General features: G+C 39.2%; 2 protein-coding genes and 3 pseudogenes across 4 annotated transcripts in view; 1 reads left to right on the top strand and 4 right to left on the bottom strand.

Moving 5' to 3' along the window:
* The first annotated feature begins 2,242 nt into the window (after positions 1-2,242).
* LOC101306801 (putative F-box/FBD/LRR-repeat protein At4g03220-like) lies at positions 2,243-3,669 on the top strand. Its single transcript, XM_004295320.1, has 2 exons — positions 2,243-3,106; positions 3,274-3,669. Exons 1-2 carry the CDS (start codon positions 2,243-2,245, stop codon positions 3,667-3,669), a joined length of 1,260 nt encoding a protein of 419 aa, XP_004295368.1.
* A 368-nt stretch (positions 3,670-4,037) lies between these two features.
* On the bottom strand, positions 4,038-4,631 carry LOC101302813 (calcium-binding protein PBP1-like). Its single transcript, XM_004293444.1, has one exon. The coding sequence runs from the start codon at positions 4,601-4,603 to the stop codon at positions 4,229-4,231; it is 375 nt and encodes a 124-aa protein (XP_004293492.1). The 5' UTR covers positions 4,604-4,631; the 3' UTR covers positions 4,038-4,228.
* A 1,424-nt stretch (positions 4,632-6,055) lies between these two features.
* LOC101306507 lies at positions 6,056-6,756 on the bottom strand (annotated as a pseudogene).
* A 124-nt stretch (positions 6,757-6,880) lies between these two features.
* On the bottom strand, positions 6,881-11,515 carry LOC101306215 (annotated as a pseudogene). Its single transcript, XR_184350.1, has 10 exons — positions 11,402-11,515; positions 10,876-10,994; positions 10,361-10,380; positions 8,837-10,043; positions 8,600-8,701; positions 8,351-8,517; positions 7,977-8,187; positions 7,571-7,808; positions 7,335-7,481; positions 6,881-7,189 (listed from the first exon to the last, which is right to left on the bottom strand). The product of XR_184350.1 is annotated as a G-type lectin S-receptor-like serine/threonine-protein kinase B120-like (transcript).
* A 767-nt stretch (positions 11,516-12,282) lies between these two features.
* The window catches only part of LOC101305924, a 30,647-nt pseudogene continuing 25,909 nt past the window's right edge, over positions 12,283-17,020 (bottom strand). The window contains exons 11-17 of the transcript XR_184349.1: positions 15,413-15,522; positions 14,297-15,321; positions 13,740-13,906; positions 13,367-13,577; positions 12,980-13,217; positions 12,705-12,855; positions 12,283-12,555 (exon numbers count right to left, since the gene is read on the bottom strand). The product of XR_184349.1 is annotated as an uncharacterized LOC101305924 (transcript). The remainder of the gene's footprint in view (positions 12,556-12,704; positions 12,856-12,979; positions 13,218-13,366; positions 13,578-13,739; positions 13,907-14,296; positions 15,322-15,412; positions 15,523-17,020) is intronic.

Here is a 17,020-nt window from a genome sequence, read left to right as displayed (position 1 = left end):
CATGGTACATCATAAAATCCTTACATTTGTATAAGGTAGGGTAATTTTGCAATAGATGGTGGAAGAACACACCAGCAAGATCTTTTTCTCTAAGAATACTGTTTTAAATAAAAGTTAGTGCTGATCATAAAGCTTAAACTTTGCAGAAAAAGTAGTCATATTGTCTTACTTTACATTCTCATAAACAAAAGGGATTCTCCTAAATTGGAAAGGAAAGACCAAAAAAATACTCACTTAGACATCCTGCTCCCACTTGTAGTGCATGAAAACCCAACTCAAAGATTGTAATTCATACCCAACAATCTTTGCTTTGAAAAGTACTCTTTCCTTTTATTCAGTGTACAAAAATATCGATATGACTTCAAACTTGTGATGTGCATTGAACAAAGCAATTTCCAGGAAGGAGTCTTTTCAAGATTACAGAAGAAGAAACGAAAATAGTATGCAAGAGCATTTTGCAGATCATTAAGTGGTGAGTTTCAGCGATTTATCTCACCAGACAAGAGCATTTTGCAGATCATTAAGTTGGCCGCCAGTCCATTCCAGACAACTCCGGATTTACATCTATGAGTCTAGATCACAACTAATATCAAATACTCTCAGGTGACAGGTGCACCGATGATGAACTAAACGAAACACATACAGAACGCTATGAAATTGAAACAAGCTCGTGAATTTGAAGACGGCTGTTTAATCAAATCTCAAAACATGAACAGAAACTAGTTAGGGGACACAGTGCTGCAACTCATGGATTAAAACCTTACCTCCGAAGGGAACGCAGTCTGATTTCCACCTTCATCCCATTCATCGATTCATCGATTTCAAACTTGAGATCAAAAACGCTTTTCAATGTCGAAATCTTACACAACGCTCTGCTTCGGCTTCAACACCTTCTTTCGATTTCGAACTTGTGCACGACGCTTTGCTTGCTGCTAATTCGGCCTCTAGGTGGCGGAGACGTGGCTACTCTTTGCTTGCCGCATTCGCCCTATCGGTGGCAGATCTCCCGCCAGCGTAATATTTACCCCACCTTCTCACCTCACTGGCGATTCCATAAAAGCCCTTCGGCGACGATGACGAGGGGAAGGATCGTCATCTGAGAAATCTCATCTACGCCCCTGTGGATTTCTCCTCCGCCGATGAATAGTCGACATGTGTTTCAGACAACTTGTGGCGTACGGAACTACGGCGTAGTCTAGCGCTTTCCATAAGCAAACACAATTTGATGAAATTTTGAGGGCTTCATTTTATTGTAACTAGCCTTTACAGTGCATATTTGCACGGAATCACGACCACGATCACTTAAAAATAAGCATGAGCGGTTAAATAGATTTACCGTACTATACAGTTATACGTTCTACCAACCGGTAATTTTATGATTATTTATTTATTTAATTTTTTTTAATTTTATAACAGCCCTTGTTTTTATTTATGTTAGTCGATTCGATCATTAAGGGTAATTATTAAAGTTCACAATTTGGTGAAACTATTGAAGGCGATACATAGATAGATAGATAGAGATGTTAGAGGTTCACAGGGAACCCGTAGAAATCTTTAGTCCTAGCCAACTGCACCTCTTGAGTGTTGCGGGAGCGAGCCAATATCTTGCGATATGAGTTGTGGGATAATGCTCCAGATCTTAAATCTACTTCAAGCGATTGTGAACATAGGAGAGCGCCAACTTTGTTTGTTAAATTCTCCTTTACCTAGTTTGAATTAGGAATTTTTTTTGTTGAGACAATTAAAACACAATGACCTACAACCCAGTTTGGTATTTTGAGTTTTTGAGATTAAAATAACTTATAATCATCATTTTAGATAAATTATCTGTTTGGTAAAATCTTAAAACATGCTTATCTAGAACTTTTTAATTTAAAGAACCACAATTTTAGAAAGTAGGTTGAAGGTTTCTTATTTAAAACTGATTTTTAAAAAATTAAAATTTTAAACCACAATATCAAACTAAGCCGTAATACTTTGTTGATGCACTCCAGCACGTGTAATAGTTTTCACCATATTTTGTTGAAGCAAATCCAACTTTTTTGTTTTCCTTCTGGGCTTTAGGCTATATTCCGTTGCAGGTGCAGATCAAATCCTTAAAGCCGAAGGGGAGGCCCAGATAAGCCCAACACCTGACTTCATTAGTATATATATTGTTTAAAGCCTGGGATTCGTTAGGTTGTTCTTTTCTCTTTAGCCGCCCTTCTCCTTCCTTGGATCAAACTCGATAGAAAGTTCAGCTATGGTCGTATCTTGTGAGGAAGAAGGACATGGAACATGTCGGATTACCAAGTTGCCGGACTGCATCATGGAATCTATAGTTTCACTGCTACCTCTGAAAGACGCAGTGAATACAATCCTGGCTTCCCCTCCGGACTGGAAACACCTTTCTCATTCATCAATACTAACAAGGCGCAACCTTGAATTTGACTATCTCAACGTTTTCGGGAGCAAATACCAATTACGATACGACGTGGATCAAGATAGCGAATTCTCGAGACGTGTGAGTAAATATTTGCAGCAATATCAAGGTAACAAGGTCGACTCATTCAAATTGCGATGTTATCTTGATGCAAAATCTTGTGTCAGCCTTGATGATTGGATTCGTTTTGCAACTACAAAAGGGGTTGAAAAGCTTCATCTTGGATTTGGTTTTCTTATGTCACCACATAAAGGTTATGTTTTTCCTCGGAGTTTACATGTTGGCTCAAATTTAAATCTAAAATATCTGTCATTGAAGGAATGTATTCTGAGACATCCTACTACTGATTGTGACGCCTTCAATCAGCTAACTACTCTTTCTCTGAAGAATGTTCACTTTGATCAATCTATGATGGCAAATCTCTTCACTGTTTGTGCTTTACTCGAAAGCTTGACCTTATATTGGTGCCGGTTGAATGGTAGTCATTATCCGAGACGTGATGCGTGTCCTTTAGTTGCTGGTGATCGTCTAACTCATCTGAAAGTGTTACATTGTCACGAGGAGGGGCATACGGAGATTTCGGCACTAAATCTTGCCTCCTTGGAATACCATCCATTTTGCAACTGCAGGTCTTTTCACATGAAAGCTCCACAACTATCCAGAATTTTTTTCGCCAACAGCAGGGTACGTGACACATTAGTACCTCAAGCACTTACACAATTCGCAATGTGTCCCGGGCTTGAGACTCTTCATCTACAGATGCCAGGGGAGCTACCCCGAATCAGCAGCTTACCGACTTATGGAAATCTCAAACAACTCAACTTGGATATCGAATTAAATCGACTCAATAGCAAGACAAGGACGATGTTGATGTCAATTTTGTGCTGGATGTCGTCAAGGCTGCACCCTTTTTAGAAGAGCTTGTAATAGTGGTATATGGAGGAGATTTGTCTGAGACTAATCCAAGAGAGACAAGGAATAATCATTCTAGATTCACAAATGATCATTTGAGAAGTGTTGAGATGCAGAATTTCAGGGGTAACTGGTACGAGACAGAGTTGGCCGTTTGTATCCTAGAGATTTCACCCAAGCTAGAGAAGCTGATACTTAATCAGCATGGAAGATTATATCTGGGTGATGGAAGATTCAACGAGCTTGGCCGAAGTTATTCAGAACAGCAGATGGGAGTTGTGAAAGAAAAACTCAAGGGAGTAAAGACTGATGCTCAGATCATATTTCTACAGTAGTTGCCTAGAAAACAATGACATACCCAAACATGTTAAACGGTATGTGGTGAACTTTGCTTCAAATTTTATACTCATGTTTAAATATCATTGTTTTTTTTCTTCAAGCACGACTCACCCCCTACATCTTTCCTATATCAGTACTGTAACTCGTGCAGTTGATAATTAGAAAAATATAACCAAGTCAGAACATCATTTTTGTTCAAATAATGGATAATGCTCTTTCCTGCCAGTTTCATAGCATTAGAAAATTATTGTTAGTAACGGGAAGGATCATATACCAATTAAGTAACCCAAAATAAGGAAGAAAATTAAGAAGGTTGAGATGAAGGTCTGGTTATAATCGGGATGAGAATGACCTCACACAATCACACGTAACTGCCATGAATCAAGAAGTGTTTGTAAATTTGCAATAATCGTTATCTACTAATTCCTCTGTATTCAATTTCATTGCTTTTCAGAACGAACAACAATGAAGATGTAAAAGAATAGAAATGCAACAAAACCAAGAAAAAGTACAAAATTCTTCCCGAGTGTTCTACATACATATCAATCAAGATCATCAAGGTCTCTTGGTATTACTATTTAGCTCCTCCTGCAAGCCCTGCTCAAGCCAAATCCAACTCTCCTCCATCAACTCAGGACTCAATCTGAACATCAAAACGCAGAACTCCATCTGATTCAGAGCCCCATCTCCATCCAAGTCACCTTCCTTCAACATACTCACAAGCTCATCCTCTCTCAAATCCTGAAGGCCCAAAACAGCAGAGTTCCTCCTCAAGCTCTCTAGCGTAATGACACCTCTCTCCTTGTCCATCAGCAGCTGGAAGCCATTGCATAGCTCCCTTATCAGCCCCTCGCCGCCGAGCTTGTCCGCCATCTCCGGTAACAAGTCTTCGAAATCAACATTATTTGCCTTGTTGCCAACTCCTGCCATTGATGCTTCGATATATCTCTATTGGGTTGAATGGAAATATATTGGAGGATGAATTTATATATAAGGGGAAGAGGGAAGTGGGTTCTTCTTGGAAGGAGAGGGGATGTGGTCTCCCTATGTATGACAGCAATGGAACAGTAGAGTATTGCTGGTCGGCTTTGATTCTCTGCAACTGCAAGGGCCAGCAATTTGTCCCCGTGCTTTCTCAGAAGCTTGGAACAGGGGTAGTCTCGTCATTTCACTTGGACGGTGCCGTTCTCATGGCACTGTTGTTCGATTTGGAATTTGACTTTCTGATGACCAACCGGCCAAACCTGTGCCTTCATAAGGGCGTTATCGTCATTTCTCTGACCATTTTGACCTTGACAGTTGGGAATTGGTTATTAGTTAACTCTATTCACATGAAAGTGGAAAAAAGGTGGGTCAAACTCAAAGGGCTCGAAGCCTCTTTCTGTGGTTGGTTGAAGAGTCGGTTGTTCACTTTCCTGGAAAATGTAGGAAATCTGCTGCAAAATCTTTAGGAAATTGAGGTATAGTTGCAAAGAAGGATTTGTAAACAAGAGTTGCGTATGACTTTGAAAGCTGTATGCTTTTGTCCTATAGAAGAAATGTTCTAACTCATTGCTCACGTTGGCGTTAAGAAAGAATCGCATACCTATTTTGCTTAGGCTACAAGGTCGTTCAATATGCCACGAATGGGCTGTGAACATAGTGATGAGATTGTTTATATATGCTCTCCTTTCCATTTGTCAATCGACTGTAGAAACAAGCATAAATGCTCCATTTCTTGGAAAGGAGAGGAGAGGAATGGGTGATGATTCTTATACAAACAATTGTCCACATATGAAAATGTTGCATCTGATCCTTTAATAATACTGTATTCGACCGCCACTGGTTTTAACTTTTAACTAGAATGCATAGAATATGTACACAATTTTCGGTTTATATGAAATCGAAAGATCGGAGAAAGAAACAAACAATAAATGTATATTTTCGATATAAGAAAAACAAACAGAAAACTAAACAACAAAACCTCTTTCTACTCCATTTCCCAGCTGATTCATACAGATGGTGTAGGGTGCTCATGAATATAATTTGCAATGTTTGAGTTCATAATGCAAGGAATATATTTGGGTTCATGGTTGATCTATGTTTTTGTTTGCAACGTTGGATACTTGGGATATGTGTGAGGAAAAAAAAAAAAAACCATTCCGTGATGTTTATACGTATCCCATCCGTGTATGACTTCCCCTAATCGGTCAAAATGTGTCCAAGTCAAACGGATTTGGGCCTCTAAACGCATTCTGGATTCTTCCATGCATGCATGATTTGTAAATTGACTAAATTCAACTATGGATGTCCCTGTGTGAAAGATGGCAAAAGCTGCAAAGCGCCGGTCGTAGCGTACGTCACAGAGCCTGTAACGGAAAAGTAATTCTGTAATTCTGGTCATCACAGTAAGTAACTGATTTTACTTAACATCAAAACAAGTCTGTCGTCCTTCACCATCGCCTCCATGGTCGAGATCAATTGGCCCACTATCTCGATGTAAACCACGTCAGTCGCCACAACGACGTCATACAAAAGGTTCAGAGCGGCGATCTAGTCCACCTTGTTCCAGTGGAGAATCACGTGCTTGAGGTTCTTGCCGAGGAAGAGCTTGTTGCGTTTGAGGTTCCGCTTCAGCGCCAGCATCACGGTGGGGATGTAGGTGATGAGGACGACGGTGAGGCCGAGGAGGAGGTAGAGCCCCATGGCGGCAACTCCGCATCCGGCGTCAAGCTCAACGGCGCGTTTGGTGCGGAAGTCGAGGAGGTCGGAGTAGGGGTTTTGGGGGTGGGTGGTGGGCGGGGCCCAGCCCTTGGCGAACTTGACGAGGACCAAGGAGCAGGGCCAGACGGTGGTGCCGATGTGGAGGGAGCCGTCGTCTTGTTGGGAGAAGACCGACGAATTCCACAAAATCCCTTACCTTTTAACCAGACGACGTCGATGTCGCCCAGAACGTCCGTCAACTGGAGAAATCACATCGCTGCCCCTAGAAAATCATCTATGCGGTCATAAGTCTGCCACGTGTCTGGGACCACTGTGGCGTACGCTACTGTGGCATAATCCAGCGCTTTCCGTGAAAGATATAGAAATGCAAAATCAGCCATGCATGTTTTTTGAAATATGTTGTCATTGTTTTACCACTTCACTAGGTACATATTGTATATTTGAGCTCAGCTTATAAGACATACAAAACCACACTAATATAAACTAAAATCTAACTATTGAATTCTATCGACCTGTTGGGATGCTAACGGTGAATGCATTGTTAGACAAATTGGTAGATATTTGGGAAGAAGGAGAACCAAAATCCTTGGAGTGTGTTGAAAATGCAGGTTCTTTAGAAGGTGGAAGGGTATCAGCTTCGTTGCTCTGCAACATAAGAATAACAGTAGCCATTGTTGGTCGATCTGCGGGAGCTTCTTGAACACACAAAAAGCTTACTTTGATACACCTTAAAGCTTCTTGAGACTGGCTTGTTTCTCTCACTGATGCATCAACCACTTCGATTCCTCTGCCTTCTTTCCATAATTTCCAGGCCTAAAGTTCAATAGACACATAAACACATCAATTGTGAATGACTATTTATTTGAATGTGAAGTTTCTAAAGTTGTACTACGCCAATGCGAAAACAACAGCCCCCCTAGAACTTTCAATTTTAGTACACACAATAATTTTCACTTACCCATTGAGCGAGAGTTGGTGAATCTTCTGAGTAATGAATAGAACCATTCTTTCTGCCACTAACAATAGTAACAGCACTCCAAAGCTAAATACATCCGATTTCTCTGAGAAATGGCCATAACGCTCATACTCAGGTGGCATGTAACCGCTTCATGAATCAAAGATAGAGAAGTGAGCAACATCTAGTATTTAAATTTACCTATCTTTGATTCATTTGATCATGTGTTGCATACTTACTATGTTCCAACTACCCTGTTGGTATTTGCTTCAGTTTGATTCACCCCAAAAATCCTTGCCATCCCAAAGTCGGAAACTTTAGGGTTCATTTCTTCATCCAACAGAACATTACTTGCTTTTAAATCCCGGTGAATGATTTTTAGCCTAGAGTACTTGTGGATATAAAGTACTCCTTGAGCAATACCTTCTATGATTCTTAATCGTTTATCCCAATCCAATTTCGACTGTTCAGATGGATCTGATACAAAAAATGGCAAAGAACAAGTTCAGTAACATTCTCTAATTAGACAATGTTTGACTTATGTTGTTAAACATAACATATGCCCACTTAACAACATAACATATGCCCACATACTTCTTTGCAAAATTTAATTTTTCTAAAATGAAAATAATAAAGAACATATACCAAACAAAAATTTGTCCAAACTTCGATTGGGCATGAACTCGTAGATTAATATCATTTCCTCCTCTTCAACACAACAACCCAAGAGTCTTACAAGATTGTTGTGTTGGAGTTTGGCTATAAGCTCTATCTCATTTAAGAACTCCTCATGCCCTTGCCCAGACTTCTTCGATAGTCTTTTTATGGCTACTTCTTGATTTTCAGGGAAAATCCCCTGTAGATGAAGAAAAATATAACCCAATAAAAAACATCTTGGCCTTAATCCTTACCAATAAAATTAGTAGTGGAATTAATAAGTTCTGTACAAACAAAATCATCATAATCTGAAGAACAATGCATTCTATCTTATGTTTGGTGGACTACAGTAGTGTGCTCACCTTATAAACAGGGCCAAATCCTCCTTCACCTAGCTTATTAGCTTCAGAGAAGTTGTTTGTAGCAGCCAATACACACCTCAAGTCGAAGAATGGTAGTTCTGTATCACTCTTTTCACCTCCAGTACTTAAATCACCAATAGTTTTATTCTTACTTCCTCCAAAGCTTCCTGTATTAGTTGTATTGTAGTATAACATTATTAGGATCTGCTCTAAGAGAGAAAGGACAGAGTGTAGGAATACCTTCTTTACCCAAAGTTTTCTTCCATAAAAAACAGCCCAAAAGTAGAGCAAGCAATCCTGCTGCTGATGAAACTAATGCAATACCAAGGGGTCCCTTGAAAAAATCATCAACTGTAAACAAAAGATATAGATCAAGATGACCAGTAAAAAATATGGCTACCACTTTCTCGCAAACTACTAATGAATTTTAGATTGACACATCCTCCCTGAAAGTAGCAGAAGAAACTGAATCAACAATATACGTACCTTGATAGGAATGTTGTTGACGAACACGAATGTAGAGATCTCGCCCATCGGTGTGATTCTCTACAAGATCCATTGAGTCACCGAACCATGAGAAACATCTCCCAGAGGTTTCTTGTGACACATTCACAAAAGCATAAGCTGTGCAAGAGCAGTTTCGAAGGCATTCAGATTCACACTCACTCCTGCTTCTCTTGTACAACATATTGGAATGATCAGGTAATTTCAACTTTTCAAACGTTGTGAGCCTTTCTTCATGATCATCACATGTCAAATTCTTTTCTCTAACACAGCCACCTTCCCATTTCCCCACATCCCATTGTTCCAGAACTTTGGGTGTAAAGCCTGTTAAACACTTGCAGGGTGACACAGATTCATATTTGTCACAGGCACCATTTGGACCGCAACGAGCAATATAATCACATGTATGTAAAGGCTCTCCCCATACTGGACTCCATGTTTTCTTGTCTTCCTTCCACAGCTGCAGTAGTGACATTCCAGACGCCTTCAAAACCCATATCAGTTTTACTGATTTATCCGACACCAAAAGTGAGAAAAACCTGTTCATCATGATTGCTGTAAGCAAAATAAAAGAAGGATCTATCATCGATAGGGAAGAATTGTCCACCTGGACCTGTATATACTGTTGAATCTCCAATGTCGCCATAGATAGCACTTCTCCAATAAGGAACATTTTCCTTCCAAGCAAGAAGCTGTGAAGGTACTTTAGGATCAATGCCGCTTGTGAACTTTCCGGGTTGTGGATCATCAGATGCTTCCCAGGATGTAAGAAGCCATTGCTGGCCAGTCCTTTTGTTAAAGCCAATCTTCATGCTAGGCACCCAAGTATCAGTGGGATAATCGAAGCTTTCCCATAAGGTATGATTTCCAAAGCTCAAAACAAGGTTCCCGGTATCCGAGAGTAAAGCAGTTGTGTTACTCATTACAGAAGCAGATATTGATGCATTAGTTGACCAGATAACTTTTCTAGTCTCATCCAAGACTACGAGATTTCCATCACCACTGAGCATACAAACGCCGGGAGAATGAAGTGAGGATTCTCTGTTAGCCACCCAAACTACTTGAGTAGTACTCTTTGGATATGTGATGTACCATATACCAAGGAAGTGTTTACTAGAATTCTCAGGACTAAAGAAGCCTAATGCAAAGATTTCAGAGGAAGAAATCAAGGTGCGGTTTGCAGTTTGCACTGATAGTTTTTCCTGGTACTAAATTGTCTTGGCTGGTACAAAAAGAGAAGCATAGCATAACAAGACAAAGAACGAGCCACCCCATTCCGGGACAAAGAGACACAAAGAAGAGCAAGAAGAAGAAAAAGTGATGGAATAGCCAAGGTGAAGTCGGTCAATGATATGTAAGATCATAAGGGTACCATAATGAGTTGGTCCCTCCGAGTTGGAGGTGAGAAACCAGATGGTGAATTACCACAACATAAACATATAAGAATTATTCTTCTTGTGGTCCATCAGAACTCAGAAGCAAGAACACTATTATGGAGCAGTATACTTGAAAGTAAGAAAGATAAGCTATGACAAAGAGTTGCACCCCTATTAGCGAAATTTACCACACTAGTGAAGAGAGATCCCCTTTTTTTTTTTTGGACAAAAGAGATCCCCTTATTTAAATGTGAAGAGAAGTACTGCTGCTTTGCTTGGACTGATTGATATAAACCAAATATCTACTAGCTAGTCTTGTATATACGCCATCTTCTCGATCAACCGATTGGACCGGATGACCATGCCGTAAGTGATCAGTAACTCAAGCAATAAGTAAATGATAATACGAGTGACAAAAACCCTACTCTGGTGTGTCATTACTTGATCATCAACTATTTCAACCACCCTACTATGGCCTCATCAAAACCCTACTTGCCGCCATAAAATATATTTTGATGACTTGACCACATAAGTGATCAAGACCACATAAGTGATCAAGATATGGACCTTTATCTGTCGAGAAATTATTCGGTGCGACGGCCGTGCGACACGTGTTTGTTTGTTTGTTTTTTTTTTCATAGAAGCCGCTGTGTTCTAGAATTTTCAGGACTGAAGAAACCTAATGCAAAGGTTCCACCGGAAGAAACTAATGTCTGGTTTAAACTGATAGATTTGCCTGGTAGTCTGGTACTATACTGTCCTGCCTACCACAATAGTTGAGCGTCACATAACTATAGAGAACTTTCGATGCTTAAACTTCAAAGTGACTACCAGTAATCAGTCACTCTGAAAGTTGATATACCAAAACTGTGTCTCACCCTCACTCAATTTAAACTAAAGCATTTGATCATCTAAAGAATCTGGATTTCATAAACTTCCTAAATAATATATCAAAAATCAAGGTATCACTTATCAATGACAGGTATTTACTATAGGTACCTGGGTTCAAGGTTATAAACTAATCAGGGCCACCTGCATATATATAATAGCTAAAAGATGGAGAAAATCCCAAAGAAGAGACATGCATATAACAATAACAGGGAGAAAAAAGTCCATTGATTCCATCAAATCCAAAGAAAATAATTTGAAAGGGGGACTACTAATGGCGCACCTGGGATACACGGAAATTCGATAGAAACACGACACTGACCGGAGACTGATAATTTAAAGATAACAAAGCTGGAGTAGCGAGGAAATTTGTGTTTCTTCTTCCTCTGTTTTCCATTCTTGAAGCGTCAAAAACAGAGCGCCTCTGAAAGTGCCTCGATCAAATAAGACAGGGAGGAGTCTCTATTTGGAAGAAGATGGCATCCACGTGGCAGGGCCGGCCCAACTGAAGACATTCACTTCTGGACCTCCGTTTCGGTAGGCACCACTATATTGACATGCTCACATTTATCATGTCATGGAGAGGCACACGAAGAAGTGAAAATAAAAAATGTGGATCCTAAAATAGGAGTGCGGGTTCTAATATTTCAAAACAGATGATATCAAACTTAAACATGGAGAGTTTAATATTAAAATACATGGATAGATGGGCATTCTTCCATGATCTGTAAACAGACTATGTAAAATCGTGTAAGGATTTCCCTTTGTGAAAGATGTAGAAATGCATATCTGGCTTTTTATTAAGGATTAAATGTTTTTGAAATATGTTGTAATTGCTTTACCACTTAAGTGGAAGCTTAACTTCATTGAGATACAAATTTGCCGACCACCTTTATTTGTCTATTAAAGTGTCCACCCTCTTAGTCTATTGACCCATGTCTTTTCAAATTGTTTAACTTTATTGTTGATAATAAAATGAACATGTGTCAATAGATTAAGAGAGTGGGCACTTTGGTGGGTAAATAAAAATGGTCGGCAAATTTGTATTCCATTTCATTGTAAGTTTGAGCTCAGTTTATAAAACACACAAAACTTCACCAATATAAACTACACCTAACCATTGAATTCTACCGACCTTTTGGGATACTAATGGTGAGTGCATTGTTAGACAAAATGGTAGATATTTGAGAAGAAGGAGAACCAAAATCCTTGGGAGTGTGTTGAAAATGCAGGTTCTTTAGAAGGTGGAAGTGTAGTAGCTTCGTTGCCCTGAAACATAAGAATAACAGTAGCCCTTGTTGGTCGATCTGCGGGAGCTTCTTGAACACATAAAAGGCCTACTTGGATACATTTTAAAGCTTCTTGAGACTGGCTTATTTCTCTCACTGATGCATCAACCACTTTGATTCCTCTGCCTTCTTTCCATGATTTCCAGGCCTAAAGTTCAACAGACACATAAACACATCAATTGTGAATGACTATTTACTTGAATATGAAGTTTCTACAGTTGTACTTAGTCAATGCTAAGCAGCAGCCCTGCTAGAACTTTCAATTTTCCCACAAACAATAACAAGAAATTTGCTTACCCATTGAGCAAGAGTTGGTGAATCTTCAGAGTAATGAATAGAACCATTCTTCCTTCCACTTACAATCTCCAATAACAGCACTCCAAAGCTAAATACATCCGATTTCTCTGAGAAATGGCCATAACGTGCATATTTAGGTGACATGTAACCGCGTAATGAATCAAAGAAAGAGAAATACATGAGCAATAGTATTTTTATTTTTTTTGGCAATCGTGAGCAATAGTATTGAAATTCATAAGGCTTAATCGTGGAAATAATGTGTTGCTTATACTTACTATGTTCCAACAACCCTGTTGGTATTTGCTTCAGTTTGGTTCACACCAAAAATCCTTGCCATCCCAAAGTCTGAAACTTTAGGGTTCATTTCTTCATCCAACAGAACATTACTTGCTTTTAGATCCTGGTGAATGATTTTTAGCCTAGAGTACTTGTGGATATAAAGTACTCCTTGAGCAATACCTTCTATGATTCTGAATCGTTTATCCCAATCCAATTTCGACTGTTCAGATGGATCTGATACAAAAAATGGCAAAGAACAAGTTCAGTAACATTCTCTGATTAGACAATGTTGGACTTATATTGTTACACATAATATATGTCCCCAAATTTCATTGCAAAAATGTAGCAGATTTAATTTTTCTAACATAATAAAGAACATATACCAAACAAAAATTTGTCCAAACTTCGATTGGGCATGAACTCATAGATTAATATCATTTCCTCCTCTTCAACACAACAACCCAAGAGCCTAACAAGATTGTTGTGTTGGAGTTTGGCTATAAGCTTTATCTCATTTAAGAACTCCTGATGCCCTTGCCCAGACTTCTTTGATAGTCTTTTTATGGCTACTTCTTGATTTTCAGGGAAAATCCCCTGTAGATGAAGAAAAATATAACCCAATAAAAATACATCTTAGCCTTAATCCTTACCAATAAAATTAGTAGTGGAATTAATAAGTTCTGTACAAACAAAATTATCATAATCTGAAGAACAATGCATTTCTATCCATATTTAGTGGTAAAGGAATGTACTCACCTTATAAACAGGGCCAAATCCTCCCTCACCTAGCTTATTACCTTCAGAGAAGTTGTTTGTAGCTGCCAATACACACCTCAAATCGAAGAGTGGTAGTTCTGTATCACTCTTTTCACCTCTAGTACTAAAATGACCTATAGTTATATTCTTACTTCCTCCAAAGCTTCCTGTATTAGTTGCATTGTAGTAAAACATCATTAGTATCTGCTCTAAGAGAGAAAGGAGAGAGTCTAGGGATACCTTCTTTACCCAAAGTTTTCTTCCATAAAAAGCAGCCAAAAAGTATAGAAAGCAATCCTGCTGCTGATGAGATTAATGCAATAACAAGGGGTCCCTTGAAAAAATTATCAACTGTAAAGAAAAGAGAAAGATCAAGATGATCGACTAGTAAAAAAGATGGCAACAGTTTCAGTAATGACTTCCTTTTTTTGGTGGAATGTAAGTAATGAGTACTTTGTAGCAAACTACTAATGAATTTTAAATTGACACAAAAAAACCAAAAGAAACTACTTTCTTCCTGGAAATAGCAGAAGAAACTGAATCAACAATATACATACCTTGATAGGAATGATGTTGACGAACACGAATGTAGAGATCTTTCCCGTGAGTGTGATTCTCTACAAGATCCATCAAGTCACCGAACCATTTGAAACATCTCCCAGGGGAAAATTGTGACACATTCATATAAGCATACACTGTGCAAGAGCAGTTCCAAAGGCATTCGGATTCACACTCACTAATGCTTCCCTTGTACAACATAATAGAATGATCAGGCAGTTTCAACTTTTCAAACTTTGTGAACCCTTCATCATGATCATCACATGTCAAGTTCTTTTCTCTAATACAGCCACCTTCCCAATTCCCCACATCCCATTGTTCCTGAATTTTGGGTGTAAAGCCTGTCAAACACTTGCAGGGTGACACAGATTCATATTTATCACAGGCACCATTTGGACCACAGCGAGCAATATATTCACATGTATGTAAAGGTTCTCCCCATGTTGAAATCCATGTTTCTTTGTCTTCCTTCCACAGCTGCAGTAGTAACATTCCAGACGCCTTCAAAACCGTTATCAGTTTTACTGATTTATCCGAGGCACCAACAGTGAAAAAAGCCTCATCATCATGATTGGTGTAAGCAAGATAAAAGAAGGATCTATCATCAATACTGAAAAATTCTCCACCTGGACCTCTATATAATGTTGTATCTCCATTGTCACCATAGATAGCACTTCTCCAATACGGAACATTTTCCTTCCAAGCAAGAAGCTGCCAAGGCACTTTAGGATCAATGCCGCTTGTGAACTTTCCGGGTTGCGGATCATCAGATGCTGCCCAGGATGTAACAAGCCATTGCTGGCCAGTCCTTTTGTTAAAGCCAATTTTCATGCCAGGCAACACAGTATCAGTGGGATAATTGAAGCTTTCCCATAAGGTTTGATTTCCAAATCTCAATACAAGGTTCCCGGTATCCAAGAGTAAAGCAGTCGTGTTACTCATTGCAGAAGCAGATACTGATGATGCATTAGTTGACCAGATAACATTTCTAGTCTCATCCAATACTACGAGATTTCCATCACCGCTGAGCATACAAACGCCGGGTGAATGAAGTGGGGATTCTCTGTTTAGCCACCCAAACTACTTGAGTAGTACTCTTTGGATATGTGATGTACCATATACCAAGGAAGTGTTTACTAGAATTCTCAGGACTAAAGAAGCCAAATGCAAAGATTTCAGAGGAAGAAATCAAGGTGTGGTTTGCACTGATACTAGATTGTCTTGGCTGGTACAAAAAGAGAAGCATAACATAACAAGACAAAGAACGAGCCACCCCATTCCGGGACAAAGAAACACAAAGAAGAGCAAGAAGAAGAAAAAGCAGTGGAACAGCAAAGGTGAAGTAGTTCAACAATATATAAGGGTACCATCATGAGTTGGTCCCTCCTAGTTGGAGGTGAGAAATAAGATGGTGAATTACCACAACATAACATATAAGAACGATGCTTCTGGTGGTCCATCAGAACCAAAGCAAGAACACTATTATGGAGCAGTATATTGCATGAAAACATTGAACGGTGAATATGGAAAAGGCAGCTTGACTTAGCTTTCAATTTGTCATGCTTCAAACGCCATGTCGTGTAGCTTGACTGAGCTTTCAATAGACATTACAACAAATGCATCCAAAGTTCCAAACTCATTCAAGCTCAGAGAGTTTGAGATTGAAAGACAGGGAGCGTCCATGCAAAAAGGATTGCTATTTTGATGACATGAAAACATAACAGAAAGTTCCTCGCTAAGTAAGAAGAGAAGTACTGCTGCTTTGCTCAGACTGAATGATATAACCAAATATCTACTAGTCTTGTATTTACGCCATCTTCCCAACCATTGGACTGGATGACCATGCCGTAAGTGATAAAGAACTCAGCAATAAGTACATGACAATTAAAATGACAAAAACCCTACTACGGTTTTCAGTTCTTGACAGATCAACAACTATTTCAGGAACCTTACTATGGCCTCAAAGTTTCTTTGCCATAAAATATGCTTTGATGAATTGACCATATAAACAATGCCATAAGTGATCAAGATATGGAACTTTATCCGTCACCATTGAATAGGTCATCACAATGACTTCACTTCTATAATCAGATCAAAAAAGGAAAAAACTAAAATGGCAAGTTCTAAGTCAAGCCAGCCTAGTAAAAGAAACAATTCAAATCCCAGCAGCTATAGGCTATCAATAAAGTCACCAGACCATATCAAACATCTCGCAGTAAGCATAAGCTGTGCAAGAACAGCTCTGATGGCATTGAGACCCACACTCCCTCTTATATACTCTTTTGGATTCAGCTCGTCTGCAGTAACTGCATGGGAATTTCATAAAATCACAATCCTCCAGATAATTTTATGGTCAGAAAGCTGTCACATCAACTATTATCAGAATTAGATGTTTTTTCTCTAACTGACGTTAAAACCGATTACTTACCCTTCACTTCTTCCTATCTAAAGAACTCATGTTCTTAACCCAGCAAAATCAACATCACCGTTTCCTCGATCGAACTCATTCAACAAAAACCCATTCAATTCCAGTTTGGGTGGTGATCGCAAAACCCAACAAATTCTCATCAATAAACTTCAACCACATCTACATCAAAACCACACCACGTCTGAACCAATCAAAGCCCTTCTTCTTCCTCATATCATTTATCATACTCAGCCATGTCTGCACCCATGGCCACATGATCTTAACCCCTCTCTTTGCACACCAACGTGGCTAATTG

This window comes from Fragaria vesca, linkage group LG3, assembly GCF_000184155.1.
Source record: "Fragaria vesca subsp. vesca linkage group LG3, FraVesHawaii_1.0, whole genome shotgun sequence".
Lineage (NCBI taxonomy): Eukaryota > Viridiplantae > Streptophyta > Magnoliopsida > Rosales > Rosaceae > Fragaria > Fragaria vesca.
The sequence above is the reverse complement of the archived record's forward strand: the minus strand, read 5'-3'. Positions and strand labels throughout refer to the sequence as shown.

Excerpts from the sequence above, each read along its gene's own strand:
- LOC101306801 (XM_004295320.1), top strand. The coding sequence starts at position 2,243 with ATGGTCGTATCTTGTGAGGAAGAAGGACATGGAACATGTCGGATTACC. Across the intron at positions 3,107-3,273 it reads TTTTTTTCGCCAACAGCAGG|CAAGACAAGGACGATGTTGA; the intron begins GTACGTGACACA and ends TCGACTCAATAG.
- LOC101302813 (XM_004293444.1), bottom strand. The coding sequence starts at position 4,603 with ATGGCAGGAGTTGGCAACAAGGCAAATAATGTTGATTTCGAAGACTTG.